Genomic DNA, 19,025 nt, shown 5'->3' with positions numbered 1-19,025 from the left:
GGAGAGGCAAGTGGACTCCTTATTGGGTCGACCACTTGACGGCCACAAAAGATTAATTCTAATAATAAAAGTAGGAACAACTAGATGCTCCAAATTAAGTATGTATAAGAGCACTTTAATTCTCCAATGACCTATCAATCCCCGGTTTTCGGAATCAGAGCGTCATTAGCACTTTGTGCTGTGGGGTTGGCAATTTATGAGGGTCCCCAAGTATGGAATGTACCTAACATGATATTGTTAATTAGGTGGTCTAAATGAAGTCATCCCCCCTGCTCACTTTGCTTGACAAGGATTGAAGGACACAAGGGATTCGAAACTCCGAGGAAAGTGATGTTTTGGAACTATTGAAAACCACAAATTGGGCCCCAAAATTAAAACGCCACACACTATGGAGACAAAACTTGAATTTCCATGTCTAGTTAGTGATAAAATTATGCCAATAGGAATATTTGGGACGACCAACGAGTGCCATAGGATACAATTTTTCTCTACTGTTTTGAGGGTGTTGAAAACTCTCTGTATTAACACTATCATTCCTTTTAAAACTCTTATTATTTTGTACCAAGAATATTATAGATTATCGCGCACAATTCAAAATTTGCACTATTATCGATGACTTATACCTTATTGTAAAGTAAGTAATGCTAGCTTAGGTATAAACTTGAGACCTTTAATTTCTCGAGGAATGGAGTTCTCGTCACCTTACTACTAACCGTAGGAGTTTGCATTAGCATCTCTAGCGAATATGGAATGGAGGATGTTGTACCTTGACTTGAAAAGCGGTTTAATACTTGAGTCTTTAACTAATACGACAATTTCTTAAGTTACACATTACATCTTGCTATGCTTCTCTCTCTCTCTCTCAGACACAACATATGTTAATGTTTGGGAGGCTGAGAAGCCCTCTTTACGCTCTTTCCACTTGCCTTTGGAGAGAGGACCAAAGTGTTCCACCAAAGGAGTGGTCAAAGCTTCAAAAGTAAGTAATTAAGGGGATAAACAATGATAATAAGAAAGAGAAAATAAAGCTAAGGTCGGCAAGTCTATTATACTTCGCAAATTGCTTTAAATATCCAATCAAAAGCAATAAAACCAAACACTAACCAAAGGCACGGACGAGAGACGAGCATCGATTCCATTCAACGACAATGGAGGAGATCCTTACACGCGAGAGTGCAATACAAAAGTGAACTTTATCACTAATTAAACTATGGTTTTGGTCACTCTTTTCTCCTATATATAAGCTCGAAGGCTCATGCCGTGGAGAAGTGCAGCATTTGGTTTTCTCAACCCATCTTTGGTTTTCTTCCTTTATCAATAAATCCCTCTTTGTATATAATCTCTTTTTCTTCCTCTTTGATTGCCTTTGATTGAGGGAAAGGCTGCAAAAAATAATTAAGGTAAGTGGTTTCCATAATTAGTGCTAACTCCTGCTGATTTGTTCACATTCCTTTTGTCCTTGACTGCACTGAGCATTATATATTATGTTGAGCAATGGGAAAGTACTCTTTTGTTGTGTTTTTGCTTTCTCTCTCACTTTGTTTCATTCCTCCACTGGAGATTTGGGAAGTTTGCTTTGTCTTCTAATAGCTTGAATGCTGCTTTTCATGTATCCCTGTCACTACAGCTCCAAAGCAATGTGTGCATTTAGGCTCTGTTTGGCAGTGATTCTGTTCCTAAAAAATGATTCTGATCAAAATCACTTTTTTTTATTCCGTTCCCCTGATGATTTTTTGAGAATCAGAACGCGTTTGGTAACTGTTTAAAATTTTTGTTCCCGGAACAGAAACACGTTTGGTAGCTGCACAAAATTTCCATTCCCAATTTGTCATTTAAATTAAATAATTATATAATCACATTTGATGACAAAGAATAGGGAAAATAACCAAATAGTGATTATGGAGCAAAAAGAAAAAACAACAAAATTTCCGTTCCCAATTCGTTTGTCGATTTATTATGAGTATGCAGTCGTTTATATTGTTTGAAAAGTAATTCATATTACATTTACAGAATTTGTCTAAATCATTTGTTTGTTATTATTTCTTGTGACTTTTAGATTGATTACCAAAAAAAAAAAATGAAAGAAAAGCTCATCATTGTGCAACCGTCTATAGTTTTGCACTCTTGTAATTACACATCGTACAAGCTTACAAGACGTGCAACTCAACTACATTGATTTTTTTTTTTCACCCGACTCAACAAATTTTTTGTGCGGCTCGAAAAATGGAGAAAAAATGGAGATTTAATTCGCGACGCAGAGGGTTGGGTCCGGTCTTTAATAAAAAAAAGATAAAATTTGAAAAAACATAATAGGAAATAAAAAATATAAACTTAATTAGAATAAAAATAAAATAGCTAAAAATTCGAAAAAAAAAAAACATGCGTATTAGAGGTCCCTTAATATAAAAAAATAAATTAGATTTAAAATTTTTCTAAAAACTAATTTTTTAAATATAAATTTAAATATAAATTGAATTTAAAAATAGGCTTAAAATTTTACAAAAAAAACTAATTTTTTTTATAAAAAAAAAAAGGGAGGGGAAGAATCTGCTAACGAGAAATTTTTTTCAAAATTTTAGCTTTTCTCAATCTTAATTTTTTTAATTTTAAATTATTAAATTAAAAATCCAAATATTTTTTTATTTCCCCCGTTTCTTAAATTTTTAAATTTTTTTTATTAAATTTACCTTAAATAAAATTTTTAATTTAAGAAAATTAGTTTTTAGCAATTTTTAAATTTAAAATTAAAATTATTTTAATTTATGTAAAGTTGAAAATCCACGTGGAATTTTTTTTTTAAATAATACCATTTTATATTAAAAATTTAATTATAAGTATGAGGGATAAGTCATAAGTATATCGTGCAAAAAAGTGATCCCCAAAAGTGTTCCAAAACACCATAATCATCTTTTTTTTTGCTTCTGAAAAGTGGTCTAAAAGTGTTCCCGGGACCAGAATCAAAATCTTTTTTTTTCAAGACCAAACATGTTTCTGATCCTTTTTTGTTTCTGGGAACAAAAACAGAGGATCGGAACCACTGCACAACAGAGCCTTAATGTCTATTCTAGTGTGCTCTGTTTTCAGATTTTATTTACTGTATTTGAGTTGGTTTGGCTTGGTTTAATTTTCCTTTTTCCATTGCAAGTGATGATTATTTACAAATAGAAGGATAATGGTCGGTTCAATTTAAAATATGCTCCAACACTACGTTTGTTAGGAAGGAAGAGAAATAGCTCCTCCGAAAAATACAATCGTGTTCGGATGGAGAGAAACAGACAGATGAAAAGGATTTGGAGGGATTACGAAGGATTAAAAAGAATTGATCTGGTCAATTTTACGTAGACTTTAATTCTTACGAGGGATTTGTACGAATTGTCCACATAAACAAACGGATTTACTCTTCTTTATCACTTGTTCTACTATTTTACATCTATTTAGAAATACGTAAATCTCATAATATAATGAAAATGACTTAGTAAATAATCTCTAGAAAATTTAGAGCACATGCAAAAAATTTCTTCATGTGTGTTGGAGAGAGTGAGAGAGAGAGTTGACTGAAATAGGAAGAGTGGGATTGAAGAGGTTGATGGGCCGTTCGGAAAGGTACATGATTTGGGTGGATCGTTGACCTACACTCGTTGGGTCTTTTCCTTATTCGTTTTCTTTCTTCTCAATTATTTTCAAAGTTTTCCATTTCTTTTTTTTTTTTTTTGGATACTGTAATGCAACTTCCAGTGATTTAAGAGTTCCTAGTAAATTTTATTGTCCATTATTTTTCAATGAGCGGCCCACCTTGTGGAAGAATATTCGCTCACTCGTATATTCAGGAATAACCTGACACATCACTTGATATAGCAATGACAATATACTTATATATTGTTGGTGTAATAATTATTGAACATATTTATCCAATGTAGGTGAGGAAGACATATTTAGAAAACACATTATTTAATTGACGAAGTCAACCATTGATATAACACAAATCATCAATGCATCGAATTCATGCGAGTGATCTCTTAAATTAGATCAATTTTACGAATCTCAAGTTCTTGATAAAATCATGTAACCCTGCAAAATGTACAAGCCATTTATGTCTTGCAAGTTGGCTTAGGACTATTCCTGCATCTTCCCTGAATTCTAACTCCGCACATTATAAATACACACCCTTCAATCCCTCCTGTCACTCCATCCTAAAGTCTAACCTCTCTCTCTCTCTCTCTCTCTCTCTCTCCTTTGAGAGTGTGCTTTGAGCCCTTTGGTTTTTAGGTGGGTGTCACAAAACACAAAGCAACGTTAGAGTCAAATAAACACAACACACTCTCCGCTAATTTTGATTCGGTTAGTGTTAATTAAACTTTCTAGCAGAACTAGATGCCACCCACATTGAAGCAGCCTGGCTTCTGATGGATGAATAAATTTGAAGTTCCTCTCATTTGGCAAGACAGAATTCAGTTTCCGCACTTACCACTTACTAACGATTGTATTTCCTTCTTCTTTTCTGGGACATTGAAGATGGGTGAGAACGCTGCCACCAAGATCAACCAAAACCACCACCACCAAGTTTGTGACATCTCTGTCGAAATGCTTCCTCAGAGTGTCTCCAAATGCTTCGACTCCTTTGACGACGACGGCCGCCTCAAACGCGCTGGTAATCAACCTTGTTTTCTTACACTATATTGTCTGATTCATTTCTACTTGTTCAGTACAAGTTTGATACATCAGCCATGCGAAATACATATTGTCTGTACTAGGAATAACAGTCTCATATGCTTTGTCCCAAGTGTTATCCCTCACAAATTACTGTAAAAACTAACTTGAGAGACAATAATGTAAAGAGGTAATCGGACTTAATTGGTTGACTGATCAGGGACCTTATGGACGGCTAGTGCACACATAATAACAGCAGTGATAGGATCGGGAGTGCTCTCGCTGGCATGGGCCATTGCTCAGCTGGGTTGGATTGCTGGCCCTGCTGTGATGTTCCTGTTCTCCTTCGTGAGCTATTACACCTCTTGCCTCCTCTCTGATTGTTACCGTGCCGGCAACCCTGTCTCCGGCAAGCGTAACTACACTTACATGGACTGTGTTCGCTCGATTCTCGGTATGGGTTTTGTTAATATATTGTTGCTTCTCATTATTTGACTCGTGCATTTTGCTTAAGTTTTCCATCACCTTATTTCTCTCCAAATGTATAGCAAAATTAGTCTGCCAAACTTTTAATTAGGTGATAATAGTAATTCTACATGCTTAGAATATTAACATTCTCAAGGTTTTATTTCCAGGTGGAGCAAAGGTAAAAGCATGTGGTTTTATTCAATATTTCAACCTATTCGGAATCGCCATTGGCTATACCATTGCAGCATCTATCAGCATGATGTGAGTAGAATTCTATGTTCCCAAACTCTCAACAAACTTATTTAGCAGATTATAATGAGCTTCCAATTCTACTTTTCTTATGTAATCTGGCGGACTCAATTTTTCACATGTTCCCTCTTTCCAATGAAAGGGCGATAAAACGCTCAAATTGCTTCCACGAGAGTAACGGGGAGAACCCGTGCCACATGTCGAGCACTCTGTACATGATCATGTTCGGCATCACAGAGATTCTGCTGTCCCAGATTCCGGATTTCGATCAAATATGGTGGCTATCTATTGTGGCTGCAATCATGTCCTTCACTTACTCTTCGATTGGTCTAGGCCTAGGAATTGCCCAAGTTGCAGGTACAGATTTCTTCTTTTCTCCAGACAGATGGCCAAGAAATTTCTGACAGATGATATTACCAATAACTTAAATAAGAAGATGATTTAAGCAGTATCTTTTCCTTGATGAGCAGCTAGCGGAAGTTTCAAGGGTAGGCTTACCGGAATAAGCATTGGAGCTGTGACTGAAACCCAAAAGATATGGAGGAGTTTCCAAGCTCTTGGAGATATTGCCTTTGCGTACTCATTTTCTGTCATCCTTATTGAAATTCAGGTACTTAAACGTAATTCCATCTGTTCAAAAACTAAGGAAATGCTCAAGAAGTGGATAAAACAGAATGAAAGTTACCTTTCTTTCTCTTGTTAACTAAAAGGTTTAAGCAAAAATTTGTATGGCTAAGCCAGAAAGTTAAGTCATGAGCGCCGTAAGGTCAAGAAAAATTGTATCTTCGGCAGGACACCATCAGATCCCCACCATCAGAAGCAAAGACCATGAAGAAGGCTACTTTTCTGAGCACGGCGGTGACAACTACTTTCTACATGCTCTGTGGCTGCATGGGCTATGCTGCTTTCGGTGACGCCGCTCCAGGAAATCTTCTGACCGGCTTCGGTTTCTACAACCCATTCTGGCTTCTTGATATTGCCAATGCTGCTATTGTGATCCATCTTGTTGGAGCATACCAAGTGTACTGCCAGCCGATTTTTGCCTTCGTCGAGAAACAGGCTGCCCAGAGATGGCCTGATAGAGAGTTCATCGCCAAAGAGATAAAGGTCACGGTGCCGGGCTTGGGCCAATACAACATGAACCTCTTCAGGCTTGTTTGGAGGACGATTTTCGTGATCTTGACCACCGTGATATCAATGCTACTCCCATTCTTCAACGATGTCGTGGGGATCCTTGGTGCCTTGGGATTTTGGCCTCTAACGGTGTATTTTCCGGTCGAGATGTACATTAAACATAAACAAATTCCCAAATGGAGCACCAGATGGGTATGCCTCCAAATGCTGAGCATGGCCTGTCTTGTGATATCGATCATGGCAGTTGCGGGTTCGATCGCAGGAGTTATGCTAGACCTTAAGACTTATCAGCCATTCAAGACGAGCTACTAAACAAATGCATGGACATTTAGTTGATCGGCCATTTAAGAAGAAAGAAAATAGTATCATTCAAGTTTCCAGTTTCATTGTGCACAATTCCTTCAAGTGGGTGGTGTTAGTGTGGTTTGCATCTCTGTCTTGGTCTAGTTTATTTTCTTAACAGTTTCTGTTTGGAAGAGAGGGAAGGAACTTGTATGTAACTGTGTGGAATCCTCAACGTAAATCTCTTTTCTTCTCAATCTGCTTGTTAGTGTAAAAACCTCAATATGATGAGGGTGAGAAAACACCGGTCGATATCGCTTTATGATAACACGTTCTTCTGACAGTCTACGACAATCTTGATATCTATGATCACCCAAACCGACCTCCTAGGAAGTTTTTAGTAAACAGCAAAGCGATATAGCATATGAACTGAAACTTGTACTCGTTTGTGTGATTTTAATCTCCAAAGAACAAGCATTTGTTTACCCCAGCAAAAATACTGAAAAAGGTGCTGCTAAAAGTGAAGATGTCCGCGTTTGCTGCATCAGAAATTTCCTGATTAGTTGAACAAGCTTTGGAACATTGCAAGACATCAGTGTCTTCCTTCTCTTCTGTCTGATCGATCCTCCCCCGGCTTCCAATTGTATGCATAATCCTGCTTTCCTTTTTAACTTTAGCCTCGACAAATGATTTGGCAATACATCTGATGAACTTCCGATTTCGCTTTCACTTATTCCAATTCTTCAGGGTTTTATTACAGTTCTAATTACCTCGGTGGCATTCATATCAAATGGACAGCTTCCTGGAATGACTCGGCCCGTGGAGGAATTCTTGAATCTCATCCATGCGGGGGTGCATGTTGGACATACACAGTGCACGTGTTTTTTTAGTAGTTTAAACTTTTAGAATAACCACCGTCACCTGACGAAAAAAAAAATGAAATCCAAACCCAAAAAAAAAAAAAAAAAACAAGAGAAACAAGATCTGGAGGAAAGCTGGCATGATCAGTCTGTGTTAACCAACATCCATATCTGTGTAACTTCAATCCTATCGAAAGTAGGGTCACAGCCTTTCATGACCACATTCAAACCTTCATGCAACTTTTTCTACGTCGTCTCTCCAACGTACAATTCGGCCACGGAATTGAACTTTCAGATCCTGAATGCACGCACCGCCCTCTTTCCCAGCAATATCGTCCTGCTAGAGAGACAGATAGCGACCTTCACTTGTTGGAAAAGACATCAAGTCCTCAAAAGATGCTGCTCATCACACAAAGATCTTCATGACAACCGAAAAAAGAAAAAAGGAAAAAAAAAAAAACAAGAAAATTTGTCGTTCCTGAAGATCTGAACGTCAGTCCTGAGTCCACAAAGGTTTCATTTGAGCTGAGAATACAAAAGCTGACAGCTAAAAGGCAGAATCAAAAGGAAGGTCACTCAAGAGCACGGGAACAATTGATTGGGTTGGACTTGGAAATGTCGAAGGCAAAAAAAATAATAATAAAAGAGGGAAAATTATCAAAAAAGTCTTACACCTATTGTAACAGTGTCTAACTGTTTTTTTTTTTGGCCAAATGAGTCTTAAAATTTGTACAATTGTGTCAATTCAGTCCATTTGACTGGCCGACACTGATATGGCAATACCGGCTTTGACATGGATAATATTTTAATAATTTTTCATTTTTCATATATTTTTTATTATTATTTTTATAATATTTTCAGTCTTTTTCTCTTTTTCTTTTTTTATTGGTTAAGGCCAACAAATGCTTCAATCCAGCGCCCGCCGGCCAAATAGATTAAATTGACACAATTGCAAATGATTTAAAACTCAATTGGTTAAAAAAAAAGTTCAAAATTGAAATGACATAATTGCAATAGATTTAAAACTTTTTTGGTCATTTTCATGCTGACCACTGTTTCTATACTTTAATCAGGAAGCAGCCACCGTGGAAGATAACACTCAACGGGGACTATAAGTAGAAATGATTATTAGGCAGAGTAGACATTCAAATGAATAAATTTTTGGATGCCCCATCAGAACCACCAAAGGTGCTGCTTCATGTTTATTCCCTTTTTTTTTTCATCATGACCTGTGACCAGTAACGTCAAAAATCATGAAGTAGTGGAGATATCATGAGCATCTGGTCCACTTAAGACATGGTTCTTCCACTTATACAGAAATAAATCCTTCTAGGAATTTTGTTTGAATTACTGAGTGTGGATGATAGTGTAAAGTAGATGACACTATGACTGCACAGCATAAGCAGCCGTTCCCTTAAGTTCTTTTCATTATCTTCTTTCTGCTCTTCAATTCAAATTCCCCCAAAGTGGAGATCAAATGGTGAAATTCGTGGAAGCAGAAGGCAAGATCTACCCCTTACTTTTCGGGAGTTCATCATATAAAAAAGATCCCCAAAATAACGTTACGTACTGCGAGAACACGAATTAATCTCCATAGAAAGAAATTCACCCAGTCAAGTTGTCTGGAGTCGTGCGTATTTACTGCCCTTCTTAGTATCGCTTCCATGTTTTCCATCTGTCGCAAATCTCAAGTTTTTCCCACGCTCTTTAAACCCGTTTTTCCAGGACATACATAAGTATTCATAAATAATAGACATCACAAGGCACGCATTTGTAGACATTGATGTCCTTGTAGATATATAAATTCGCAGATTTGTAATCCAAATTCCTCGTAATCTTTACTAAACCGTCAGCCAAAGGCGAGTTGCTTCTTGAAGTAACAATATCACCGTCATTTAAATAAGAGGCTAGGCAGCATCTCCGCTTTTTTTATTTCTTGGTTTGGAAGGGAAACCGGACGAAATAAGTGACTTATAGGAAGAATAGACTGCTAGCTTACGGACGAGACCCAAAAAATACTATCACCATCATTGCGAAAAGACACCACAATGACGCCCCGGAGGTGTTATGTTCATCGCCGAACCAGAACTGTGTGCTAAATGAAGACATTTCTTCTATATAGAGATGTGGTGAGCAATCATACAGATCAATACAGATGAGGTTATACACTCAATAAATGGAGCTATATCACAACCCAAGAGGGAAAAAATCACCAAAAAGAAGACAGTCTTCTCACTCTCAACGAGAAGCGGATCTAGTAAGAGTTTTCCAGAAATGGAATCAACACATGCTATTCTACAAAGGCACAACATTCCAACTGATAACACAATAGCCTTCAACTTCTTTTACCTCGAGAGTGACTCAATTGCGGCGAGCAACGATGTTCTCCCACTCTTGGGAGACATCGACTGGATTGTGCGTATCTATGCTTTATGTCTGCACATGTGCACAGTACATTTCATCAAGAAGATGTGCTTCCATTCTTCTGCATGTAGCAGACTACCATTCCACCAAAAAAATATGACATGGTTGCCGACAACACAGCGCTGAAGAGGCAAGGTGACTCCAGGATTTCAAAAGAGCTCCTCAGAATTGAATTTGTTCCAAGCTTCCTGTAGCATTATTAAAACATAGATATCAATAAAAACTTATCCCCAGACAAGAATTCTTCATTTGAGTTGTGACTGCTTCCTCCACGTATTGAAAAATTACTTGCTACATAGCAGCACTAAGACGACCCACATTTACAAATATTGCCTGAAAGTTTACAGTGATAACATGCGCAAGACCAACAGATACATGACCAATCAGGAAAATTTGATATCCCAAATACCTTAAGGAGGTCAAACACTTTTTCAGCAACGTATTTCTGCTGAAGACTAGCACCTTTCTGCTGCACTTTATCAGGATGAATGCACAAGGTAGCTTTCCTGTATACCTTCTTCACCGCCACAGCAGTTATCAAATCTGTCAAAGACACAGGCTGCCAACCACATTCAGGCCAGAGCACCTACCACAAATCAGAAAAACAAAAATCAGCAAACGCAAAATACAAATCAGTCACCAAAAAATCCATCACCAAAAGCAAATAATATCAGTCAAACAAACTAATCAAGTTGCAAACCAAAGTTCTCCATTCAGTAAACTGCAACCACTATCGTAAGTCAAAAAATGGGAACAAGTATTTAAGACATACATATTGCATAGTTGAAAGCAGAGCCCGTAGGTTCCCCTCTTTGCCAGCAGCCCAACGCTTAATCTCCACATCCAATGTTTCACCAATTCTCTGAAAATCATCCGAGCCAATATTAAACAGAGAAATTCACTAATTTGAAATTTTGACCAAGAACCATTGTAATTAAAGAGCTAATGTGGGATGAACATGAATAAATAGAAGAAATATGCAAACCGTATACAGTGATAATCAACAAAAAGTATCAATTCAAAAAATCAAAACAAGCTTCAGACTTATTCTGGCATCTGCATTCAAATTTACTATTTAATGCCGTTCATCGTCTAAATCGTGTGGGACGCAGCATTGGACAAAAGCATCCTCACTTATCCCCGGTTTATCTGGAGGCTAGACATTGACATTAAGTGCATTCTTCAAGCCACAGAAAGTGCACACTGAGCCTTTGTCATTCATCAGATTAAAGACGATTCATAAGAAGCCAATTGTCATTTAATTTTCCCCAAGGGGAAAAAAGAGATTCTGGAATTCAATGAGAGATATTCCTAGTCCAATTGCAGAAAATCCTCTAAAAATAAAAGTCAAAAAGGAAGAACCTAAGTAAAGCCAAACCTAGATAGAAACGCCAAGTTCAAACCTCAAAGGAAAAATCCAACAAAATCCAAAAGCTAATATTATAGTAACCTATATTATCATGTCCTCAGAAAGTCTAATTCAGTGTACCACCAGCTGCTGCGCAGCGCAGTTCAGAATGAGATTCTTCTTATATAATCCCTTTTACCTGGAGAAAATTTTTTGTTTTCAAATATCATATCTGTGTTTGATCAGTCTCAAAGAGTGGCAAAAGCAAAAGATAGAGATCGAGAAAGTAGCAGATTGGTGAAAGATTCACTGATGGCAGAAGTGAGTTTTTGGTACAGCATTGACAGGCAGAAGTTTTCAGCCCTTCTTTGGGGAGTTAAAAGCCTGAAGCTAACATTCAAAATCATTTAAGACTGCAACATAGAAATTCAAGGATAGCCAAGCTTTATGACAAGGCATACCCAATAGTCATAAAAGTAGCGCAGACACATAAAAAGAAACTTAAACATAAGCAAATCACAGCAGCTTCTTACATGTCTCTCGGCCTGCTCCCTTTGAACCTGGAGATCCCGCTGATTCTTCTCAGCCAGAGCTTTTGCCTAAATAGGACAGACAAGACATAGATCTAAGAGAGAGGTTCAAAGTAATCAAACCAGTTCAAATAAGGGTAAGTTTCAGCATCCATCATTCACGAGAGAGGCAACATGTCCCCTTAGCAAGCATATACCGCTCGTTCTTGAGCCCTCTGGTGGCGATCCAACCGAGCTCTACGTCTTTCTTCACTTTCTCCTTCAACTTCCGGGAACTCCCCAGATGATGCTACTCCTCCTTTTGGTTAACAGAGGGAGTAAAAATTCAGTAAACAATCAAACTGAAAAGCATGTGAGAAAGCTTTCATCTCTCTGCAAAGTTCATGCATGCTACCTCCAAAAATTGAAGAAAGATCGTCGACAATATTTGTACTTGATGAAGCTTTCCTCATGCTTGATGAAGCAGATTCAGATGTCTTGGCCACATCAGGCCCCTTTCTGCTTTGTGACTGTGTTTCAAAGAAAGGATCCTGCGTCATCAAAAATTAGAATTAGAAATCATTTTTTCACAGCCATTGTAAGGTAAAAAAATGCAACTCGGCTTTAGGTTCAAATACTCACTGCAGAATTGGCCCTTGGCCGCGGAGCACTGCTTGCTCGACCCATGCTGAAAAAGGCTTCAAGATCATTATCATTCTTTTGTTGGTTGACCCTAGCGGCCTTTTCTCGAGCCTCCGCAGCAGCCCTCTCTCGAGCCTCTGCAGCAGCTCTCTCCACAGCAGCTCGTTCTGCTTTCATCCGTGTTTCAGCAGCCCTCCCCCGTGCTTCCCTATCCCTTGCTTCTGCAGCAGCTTTTTCAGCTCTTTCCCTTGCCTCTGCAGCTGCTCTTTCACGGGCTTCAGCTTGTGCTCTCAGCACTGCTGCCCTTTCCGCACGCCCTCGAGCTTCAGCATTCACTTTCTCAACAGCAGCCCGTTCAGATTTCATACGAGCGTCCATAGCTGCTCTCTCACGTGCCTCAGCAGCTGCTCTCTCGCGTGCCTCCCTTGTAGCCCTTTCCACGGCTTGTCTGGCCCTTTCCCTCTCAATCTCCCTCCTCTCCCTTTCCTTTTCAAGTCTCCTTTGTTCCCTCTCTTTTTCTTCTCTTTCTCTCTCCTTCTCAAGTCTCCTTCGCTCCCTCTCTTCCTCTTCCTTCTCCCTCTGCAGCCTCTCGCGATCTAAATTCTCTTGCTTTTCCAGGAGAGCTCTCTCATGAGCATCCAGAAAATCCTCGTCCTTCTCGAGATGCACAGTGTCTCTACTTCTAGCTGTTTTACTACTCTCTCTTTCCCTCACCTCCTTTGCATGCCTAAACTTAGCCTCTGCCCTCTCCATGGCTTCTTTCATGGCTGCTGCAGATGCAGCAGCATCAGAGTTCATACCCATTTCCTCACTATAAAAGCCGTTAGAATGATCATCAACATTATTTCTATTCCTGCCCATTGCAAAATCTTCCAATTCATCGATTGGAGATGAAGCTGAACTCATATAAGCAGGAGGGACTGACTTAGGATCCTCAAAATTTTTAGTGGAATTTGGGAATGAAGAAAACTCATTAACATTATTCTTCACATTTGCAGATCCAAAAGAGCTACTTCCTGCTCTTGAGACTCGTGCTGGTCTCGGAGGAGGAGGTCTAGACGGCGGGGGCACAATTGTAGGTTGTGTAAAAAGAGGAATTTCTGATACTGTGAGCCATACCTCATCAGAGGATGAGACATTTTCCTCATATCTTGGGGACATGTCTACTGGGCTACTGACACCATTCGGATTGGCCTGCGCATAGGAAGGATCAGAAGCAGTTTGACCAGCAGACATGTTAGTACCTCGAGAAGCAGGGGGGATATCGGAAAAAGTTTGATCGGATTTAAGATCATTATCTACAGGCAAAGACTCTTCTGCATAGTTATCTGGACTCCTCTTAGAGCTGCGCTCTCTCCTCAGAGGACTTCTATCCTTGCCGCTATTGGTTCTTTCAGATGAAAATGACGGCACAGGTTTTCCCAAGCCATCAAATGGATCCATGTCATCATATACTCCCCCACTGGATACAGATGGAGCATCAGTTTTCATGCTCTCCGATTTACCAAGCTTACTAAATTCTTCCAACGGGTCAGTGGAAAGGCCTGAAGATGACGCCACATGGGGTGAGGTTGATCCTAATGACACAAATGGATCTTCTGTCGTTTTACTCGTGTGATGCGTTGGCTCAGAAGACCAAGTAGGCTCTGGCATTGGCCTGCAGAAAAAGTAGAAGTTGGTGTCTACTGAGGAAGATCTCATATATTTGTGAAACGGGAAATGAGGAAACATAAAACTACCAGCATAATTACAATTGACAAGATATTGATCCCAGATAACATTCTTCAGGGTGGTGTGGGTTGGGGTGAGTTGTGAGAATGAAGTTATAGGATGGCTGGCTATGGCTATGCAACTCCTCATTTCATTTAAACAAAACTTACAGGCTCGCATTGCAGTGGCTACAGATAAGCACAATTCCTTCTATATCACAAAACCCAGTCATTCCATCTCAACCTCAATTGTGGAAAACAAAGCAAAACAGAAAATGGCCAATCCCCTTTCAAAATATTAAGTACGCCAAATAACCTCAAAACTGCTACCAGATAACTGTTAACTTCATGATTTGGCTGTTGCTCTTGAAACGACCCTTGAATTTTGTAATGATTAGATTTAGAAACATCTCAGTCATTGTCAATGCTAATTTTCGATATACTTAGTGATCTTATCATGTCACATATTCAATTTCTTACTTACAATCTGCGAAAAGCAAATAAATAGCCTCTTGGCTCCCAAGTAGAAATGTCAACTCTCCCCCCTCCCCCCCACCCTTCTATTTTCGTCCATAGATCTACATAAACAGAATATACGAACATTTCATGTAATCCATTGGCCGCAATCGTAATTAGGCAACTAAATCAGAGTCAAAATCCTTCAAAAGTAATAAACTATACTAACAGTTCTCCTCTAGAACTAATACTATCGAGGGGTTTACCATAAATGGCTGACGAAGCCAATTAGAAGCAAATCACCATAAGAGTAGCATATGTTGTCTCCTAGTTTTCCCAATAACAAGGCATGGGGTATGCAAATTTTTGGCAAACCTTTGGCAACATTTGTTGTATGTTTTACTGCTTACTACTGTTTAGTCATAGAATTTCCATGTTAGTACTATGAATTACACTTTTAATTAACTTATACACGTTTTTCTCGAACAAAACGCATAGATTGAGAATCTTTGATCCTCCAAGATTTCACCAATGCATATTACATTCTCATGGGATTGAATCTGATCTGATGAAGACTCTAAGTTTGTAACCATCAGAAGATGGCTCGTATTTGGATAATCTGACAAAACTTGACTCCACTCAGTCAGATAAAGTTATAAAAGTAGCTATCACAGTCTCCCAACATCTTTTATCAAAAACGAGAAGCAAATTCCGATTTCTCCACAAGAATATCGCTCCAAGACAAAAAAAAAAAAAGAAAGGCAAGAGAAGGTAGATTCTACGTTCAACACCAAGCAAATTCCAATTTCTCCACAAGAATATCGCTCCAAGACCACAAAAAAAAAAAGGCAAGAGAAGGTAGATTCTACGTTCAACACCGCACTTTTCCACATAGAGATCGAACTTTCCATTTCCAGTAAGAAGACTGGATAGAGCATTTCGTGCCGAATACAATGGAGCACATTGATTGAAGACACTTGATCATTGCCATGAAAATGCCGCTTTCCTACTGTTAATCAAACTAGGAAATAAAAAAATACAGGTCGTGAGTTTGAAAGAGAAAAGGAAAGAATAGGTGATTGAATGAGCAGATTTTGGCAGTGAGAGGAAAGAAAAATCAGAGTGGATAGTACAAGTTAAAGCAGACATTAGACAATTTTATTTGGGCTTGATTTAAACATGTTTAATGAGACAAAAATTCAATTTTCAAAACATTAACCATGCATATCACAAGAATAGTCTGATTAAATGATAAGTCAATTCATTTTCCTTATACATAGACTCATTCTCAATGTATGTACCTAAATTTTCATATATGGATATCTTGGAAAAACAAGTGGCAACTTCCTCAAAATGCTGTATTTGGGAGGGGTGTGGACTGTGCATGGGAGGAATTTGTGGGAGGATTATAAGATTTGGAAGACATTTTCTACTATGTGGAAATAAAAGAGAAAAAGTTTGTCATAGGCCCATATATCCGATCTCTCACATTTCATAAAAAAAAGATATCTATAGAAAAGTACGAGATGTGGATGCCGGTGACCTGCTCGGTATGGTAGATATCTAATAATGAAGGTTATAGAAATAATCAGTCTACTATTTATTCTCTATCATTCCTCCTGACCAAACAAGCAAAAGAAAGTTGATTCTCCATCGCCATTTTCAATGCCCTCACTTCCCTTTCTTTTCGATCCTCTTTCCTCCCACTTCATTTCATGCCAAGCGCAGCAAAAAAGTGGGAACCCAACATTCAAAAGTAACATAGTACCAATAGATCATCCCAAAACCCTGATAGTTAGAGGGTAGGGCGTACAACAATTTTCTTCATATTCACATAAGGAATCCGCAGGGCTTTGCCACATAAATACCAAATTCTATTTGGCCATGTCAGCTCAATGCATACCCTAAGATCAATGACAAACCCACTGAGATCATAAATGAGAACCTAAGAAAGAGAACTATGTACATAGTGCAAACAGCAGACGATGCTGCAAGAGATCAAAAAACAGAAAAACTAGTTTAAATCAAACAATGATCAACGCTATCTTGGTCGCCAAAAGCCAGCTCTAGCTGGTGCAATGAAAACACGCTCAATTAGGAGCAATGCTGACAAATACTAAATCGCTACAACACTGAAAACACTTAAGTCCACAATGTAATCAGGAAACAGAAGCCAAAGCAGCAAGCAAATACCTGTTTTGAGCAGGAGGGCCACTTCCTCCAAACCCAGGAATTAAATCATCATCAAAAGCTGGGACACTCCTATCATACCCCTTACTCTTTGATTCGCCTTCCTTCTTTCCAAATCCACCCAAAAGATCGTCAAACCCACTATTTTCATTCCCTTTTCTCCGCGGCGGAGATTCGGAAATGGACCTGAAGACATCCTCATATTTCACCTCGGAAGAGCTCTTCATGCCCGGAACACCTTCAAATATATCGTCATCGTAGACCGGCTTATCGTAGACCGGCGAACCCGGCGATTTGGAGCTCGAATTGAACATTGAGTCGAAATCAAAACCCGGATCGCCCCGTCGGCTCTCCGATCCGCTCGTGCTCCTCGCATTGTTGGCGAAGAGGTCACCAAAGTCGTATAGGGTTTGGGACTTCGCATTCGGCTTCGAGCCGTAGGCGTGATCGGAATTGGAGACGCGAGAGGATCGAGATCCGAGATCGAAGTCGAAGGGGGCCGTCGTGGAGGCGGCGGACGAGGAAGGTTTCATCGGAGCCGATTTGCCCTGGGGTTTGAAGCCGAAATCGGCGGTCAAGAGCCCGTCGAAGTCGTTCATTGCCGGCGGGGGTCGGTGGGCTATCGGTCTTTTGATTGATGGGTCGCTCCGATCAATCGGCGGATCTCCCTACCGGGAGATTAAAGGCGCGAAATTGACAAGAACGGGGGGTTCGTCGGGCGATCCGCGAAGTGGGAAAGACTCGACCAAAAACTGAGATCCGATGATGCTGATGAAGAAGAAGAAGATGATGACGAATGAGAGAGAGAGAGAGAGCGAAGGTTGGGCTGCTCCTCCTCTGTGAATGATGGTGGCGGAGGGTGTGGGGGCATGAATTGAAAACTTCAAGAAAAATGTAAAAAAAAAAGTTTGTGTTTTTGTGTTTTTGGGTGCGTGGGAGAGGATCTGATCTTGACCTCCCATTTACTCTTCTTCTCCTTAATTTCTCCGATTTTCTCATTTTCTTTTCCTTTCTTGTTATTTGCATGCTTTGGCATTGTCGAGTAGTAAAACTGATTAATAGATCTTAAGCTTTTGGCGAATGATAATCCAGTACCGCGTGTGAGTCGTATTCGATATTTAATATAAGAATTTACCGCATTGATTGCAGATTTTAATCACGGTAATACAGACAATCAATACGATCATGCACATATCTAATCTCGATGCAACTAAAGTGTGTCATTAATGATGGTCTTTCTCTTTTTTGTCTCTTTCTACTACTCCACGTATACTTAATTGAACTGTGACCAAGATTAATAATGTTTGCTCAAAATGAAGTGGATAAACTATATCCAAAGATAGTAACTTATAATTAAAACGTTTTAAATTATAACATGTTTTCTAAGAGGTTACGAAATTCTATCAACGAAATTAGTTTCAAATTTCTTTTACCATTTGATTTATGTGATTTTATTTCCACTTGGTCAGCTTCCCAATTCTTCTTCTTCTTTCTCTTCTTCTTTTGCACAGAGTCAAAATTATTATGATTTTGTGCAAATCTTGCCTAATTTTCCTAAACTAATTGTGACGTATGCATGTTTAAAAAAGTGGAAAGGGAAAAAAAAATACATGCGAAGTGGCAAAACGAGAATGAAAGTATTCAAGCCCTTTCAATTTATTTTTAGAGGTATAAAGAAATTGATAAATGGTATTCCGACATGATATCATTTTTTTTTTTCGTCAGTTCACTCACTTTGCAACATGGGCACCGGCGATTCAAGCGGACCAATTCAGCGGTCTGTTTTCGACTCATTAACTTTAGTGCTTTCAACTCGACATCTCCTCGTTCGGACAACATAAGATGTTTCAAGTTTCGACCGAGGCAACGCCCCTATCCTCATTTGTTTACCTTCGATCTCGTCATTCAACTCAGCATGATTTTAATGTGAACTAGGATAACCTTTTCATGGTAGAGTAATTTACCACATTTCACAATTTTTCAGGATCACATTTGACATCGATTTGTCGAATAAATAAGAAGCGTACTTATCAAATTTTAGTAAAGCGAGCCACTTGAGAACACCATTCCCAAGTCATAACATGAGAACCTTCGTGCATTACTTCAC

General features: G+C 38.9%; 2 protein-coding genes across 2 annotated transcripts; one reads left to right on the top strand and one right to left on the bottom strand.

Moving 5' to 3' along the window:
- Window positions 1–4,319: 4,319 nt before the first annotated feature.
- LOC115731276 (amino acid permease 4-like) lies at window positions 4,320–6,930 on the top strand. The gene is made up of 6 exons (XM_030655636.2): window positions 4,320–4,648; window positions 4,868–5,101; window positions 5,283–5,376; window positions 5,507–5,721; window positions 5,835–5,974; window positions 6,157–6,930. Exons 1-6 carry the CDS (start codon window positions 4,408–4,410, stop codon window positions 6,808–6,810), a joined length of 1,578 nt encoding a protein of 525 aa, XP_030511496.2. The 5' UTR covers window positions 4,320–4,407; the 3' UTR covers window positions 6,811–6,930.
- Window positions 6,931–9,736: 2,806 nt separating this feature from the next.
- LOC115725956 (auxilin-related protein 2-like) lies at window positions 9,737–17,818 on the bottom strand. The gene is made up of 8 exons (XM_030655634.2): window positions 16,922–17,818; window positions 12,564–14,220; window positions 12,337–12,472; window positions 12,140–12,240; window positions 11,946–12,011; window positions 10,837–10,926; window positions 10,474–10,650; window positions 9,737–10,252 (listed from the first exon to the last, which is right to left on the bottom strand). Exons 1-8 carry the CDS (start codon window positions 17,515–17,517, stop codon window positions 10,214–10,216), a joined length of 2,862 nt encoding a protein of 953 aa, XP_030511494.1. The 5' UTR covers window positions 17,518–17,818; the 3' UTR covers window positions 9,737–10,213.
- Window positions 17,819–19,025: the final 1,207 nt, after the last annotated feature.

Source organism: Rhodamnia argentea, chromosome 1, assembly GCF_020921035.1.
Source record: "Rhodamnia argentea isolate NSW1041297 chromosome 1, ASM2092103v1, whole genome shotgun sequence".
Taxonomy (NCBI): domain Eukaryota; kingdom Viridiplantae; phylum Streptophyta; class Magnoliopsida; order Myrtales; family Myrtaceae; genus Rhodamnia; species Rhodamnia argentea.
This window is presented reverse-complemented; position numbering and strand designations above follow the sequence as displayed.

Bases quoted from the DNA above. Each gene is read 5' to 3' on its own strand.
- LOC115731276 (XM_030655636.2), top strand. From the start codon at position 4,408: ATGAATAAATTTGAAGTTCCTCTCATTTGGCAAGACAGAATTCAGTTT. The intron at 5,102-5,282 runs GTATGGGTTTTG...TTTTATTTCCAG, and splicing joins CTGTGTTCGCTCGATTCTCG to GTGGAGCAAAGGTAAAAGCA. The intron at 5,975-6,156 runs GTACTTAAACGT...TATCTTCGGCAG, and splicing joins TCATCCTTATTGAAATTCAG to GACACCATCAGATCCCCACC.
- LOC115725956 (XM_030655634.2), bottom strand. From the start codon at position 17,517: ATGAACGACTTCGACGGGCTCTTGACCGCCGATTTCGGCTTCAAACCC. The intron at 14,221-16,921 runs GTATTTGCTTGC...CTTTTTCTGCAG, and splicing joins GGCCCTCCTGCTCAAAACAG to GCCAATGCCAGAGCCTACTT. The intron at 12,473-12,563 runs GTGAGTATTTGA...TTGATGACGCAG, and splicing joins GGCCAAGGGCCAATTCTGCA to GATCCTTTCTTTGAAACACA.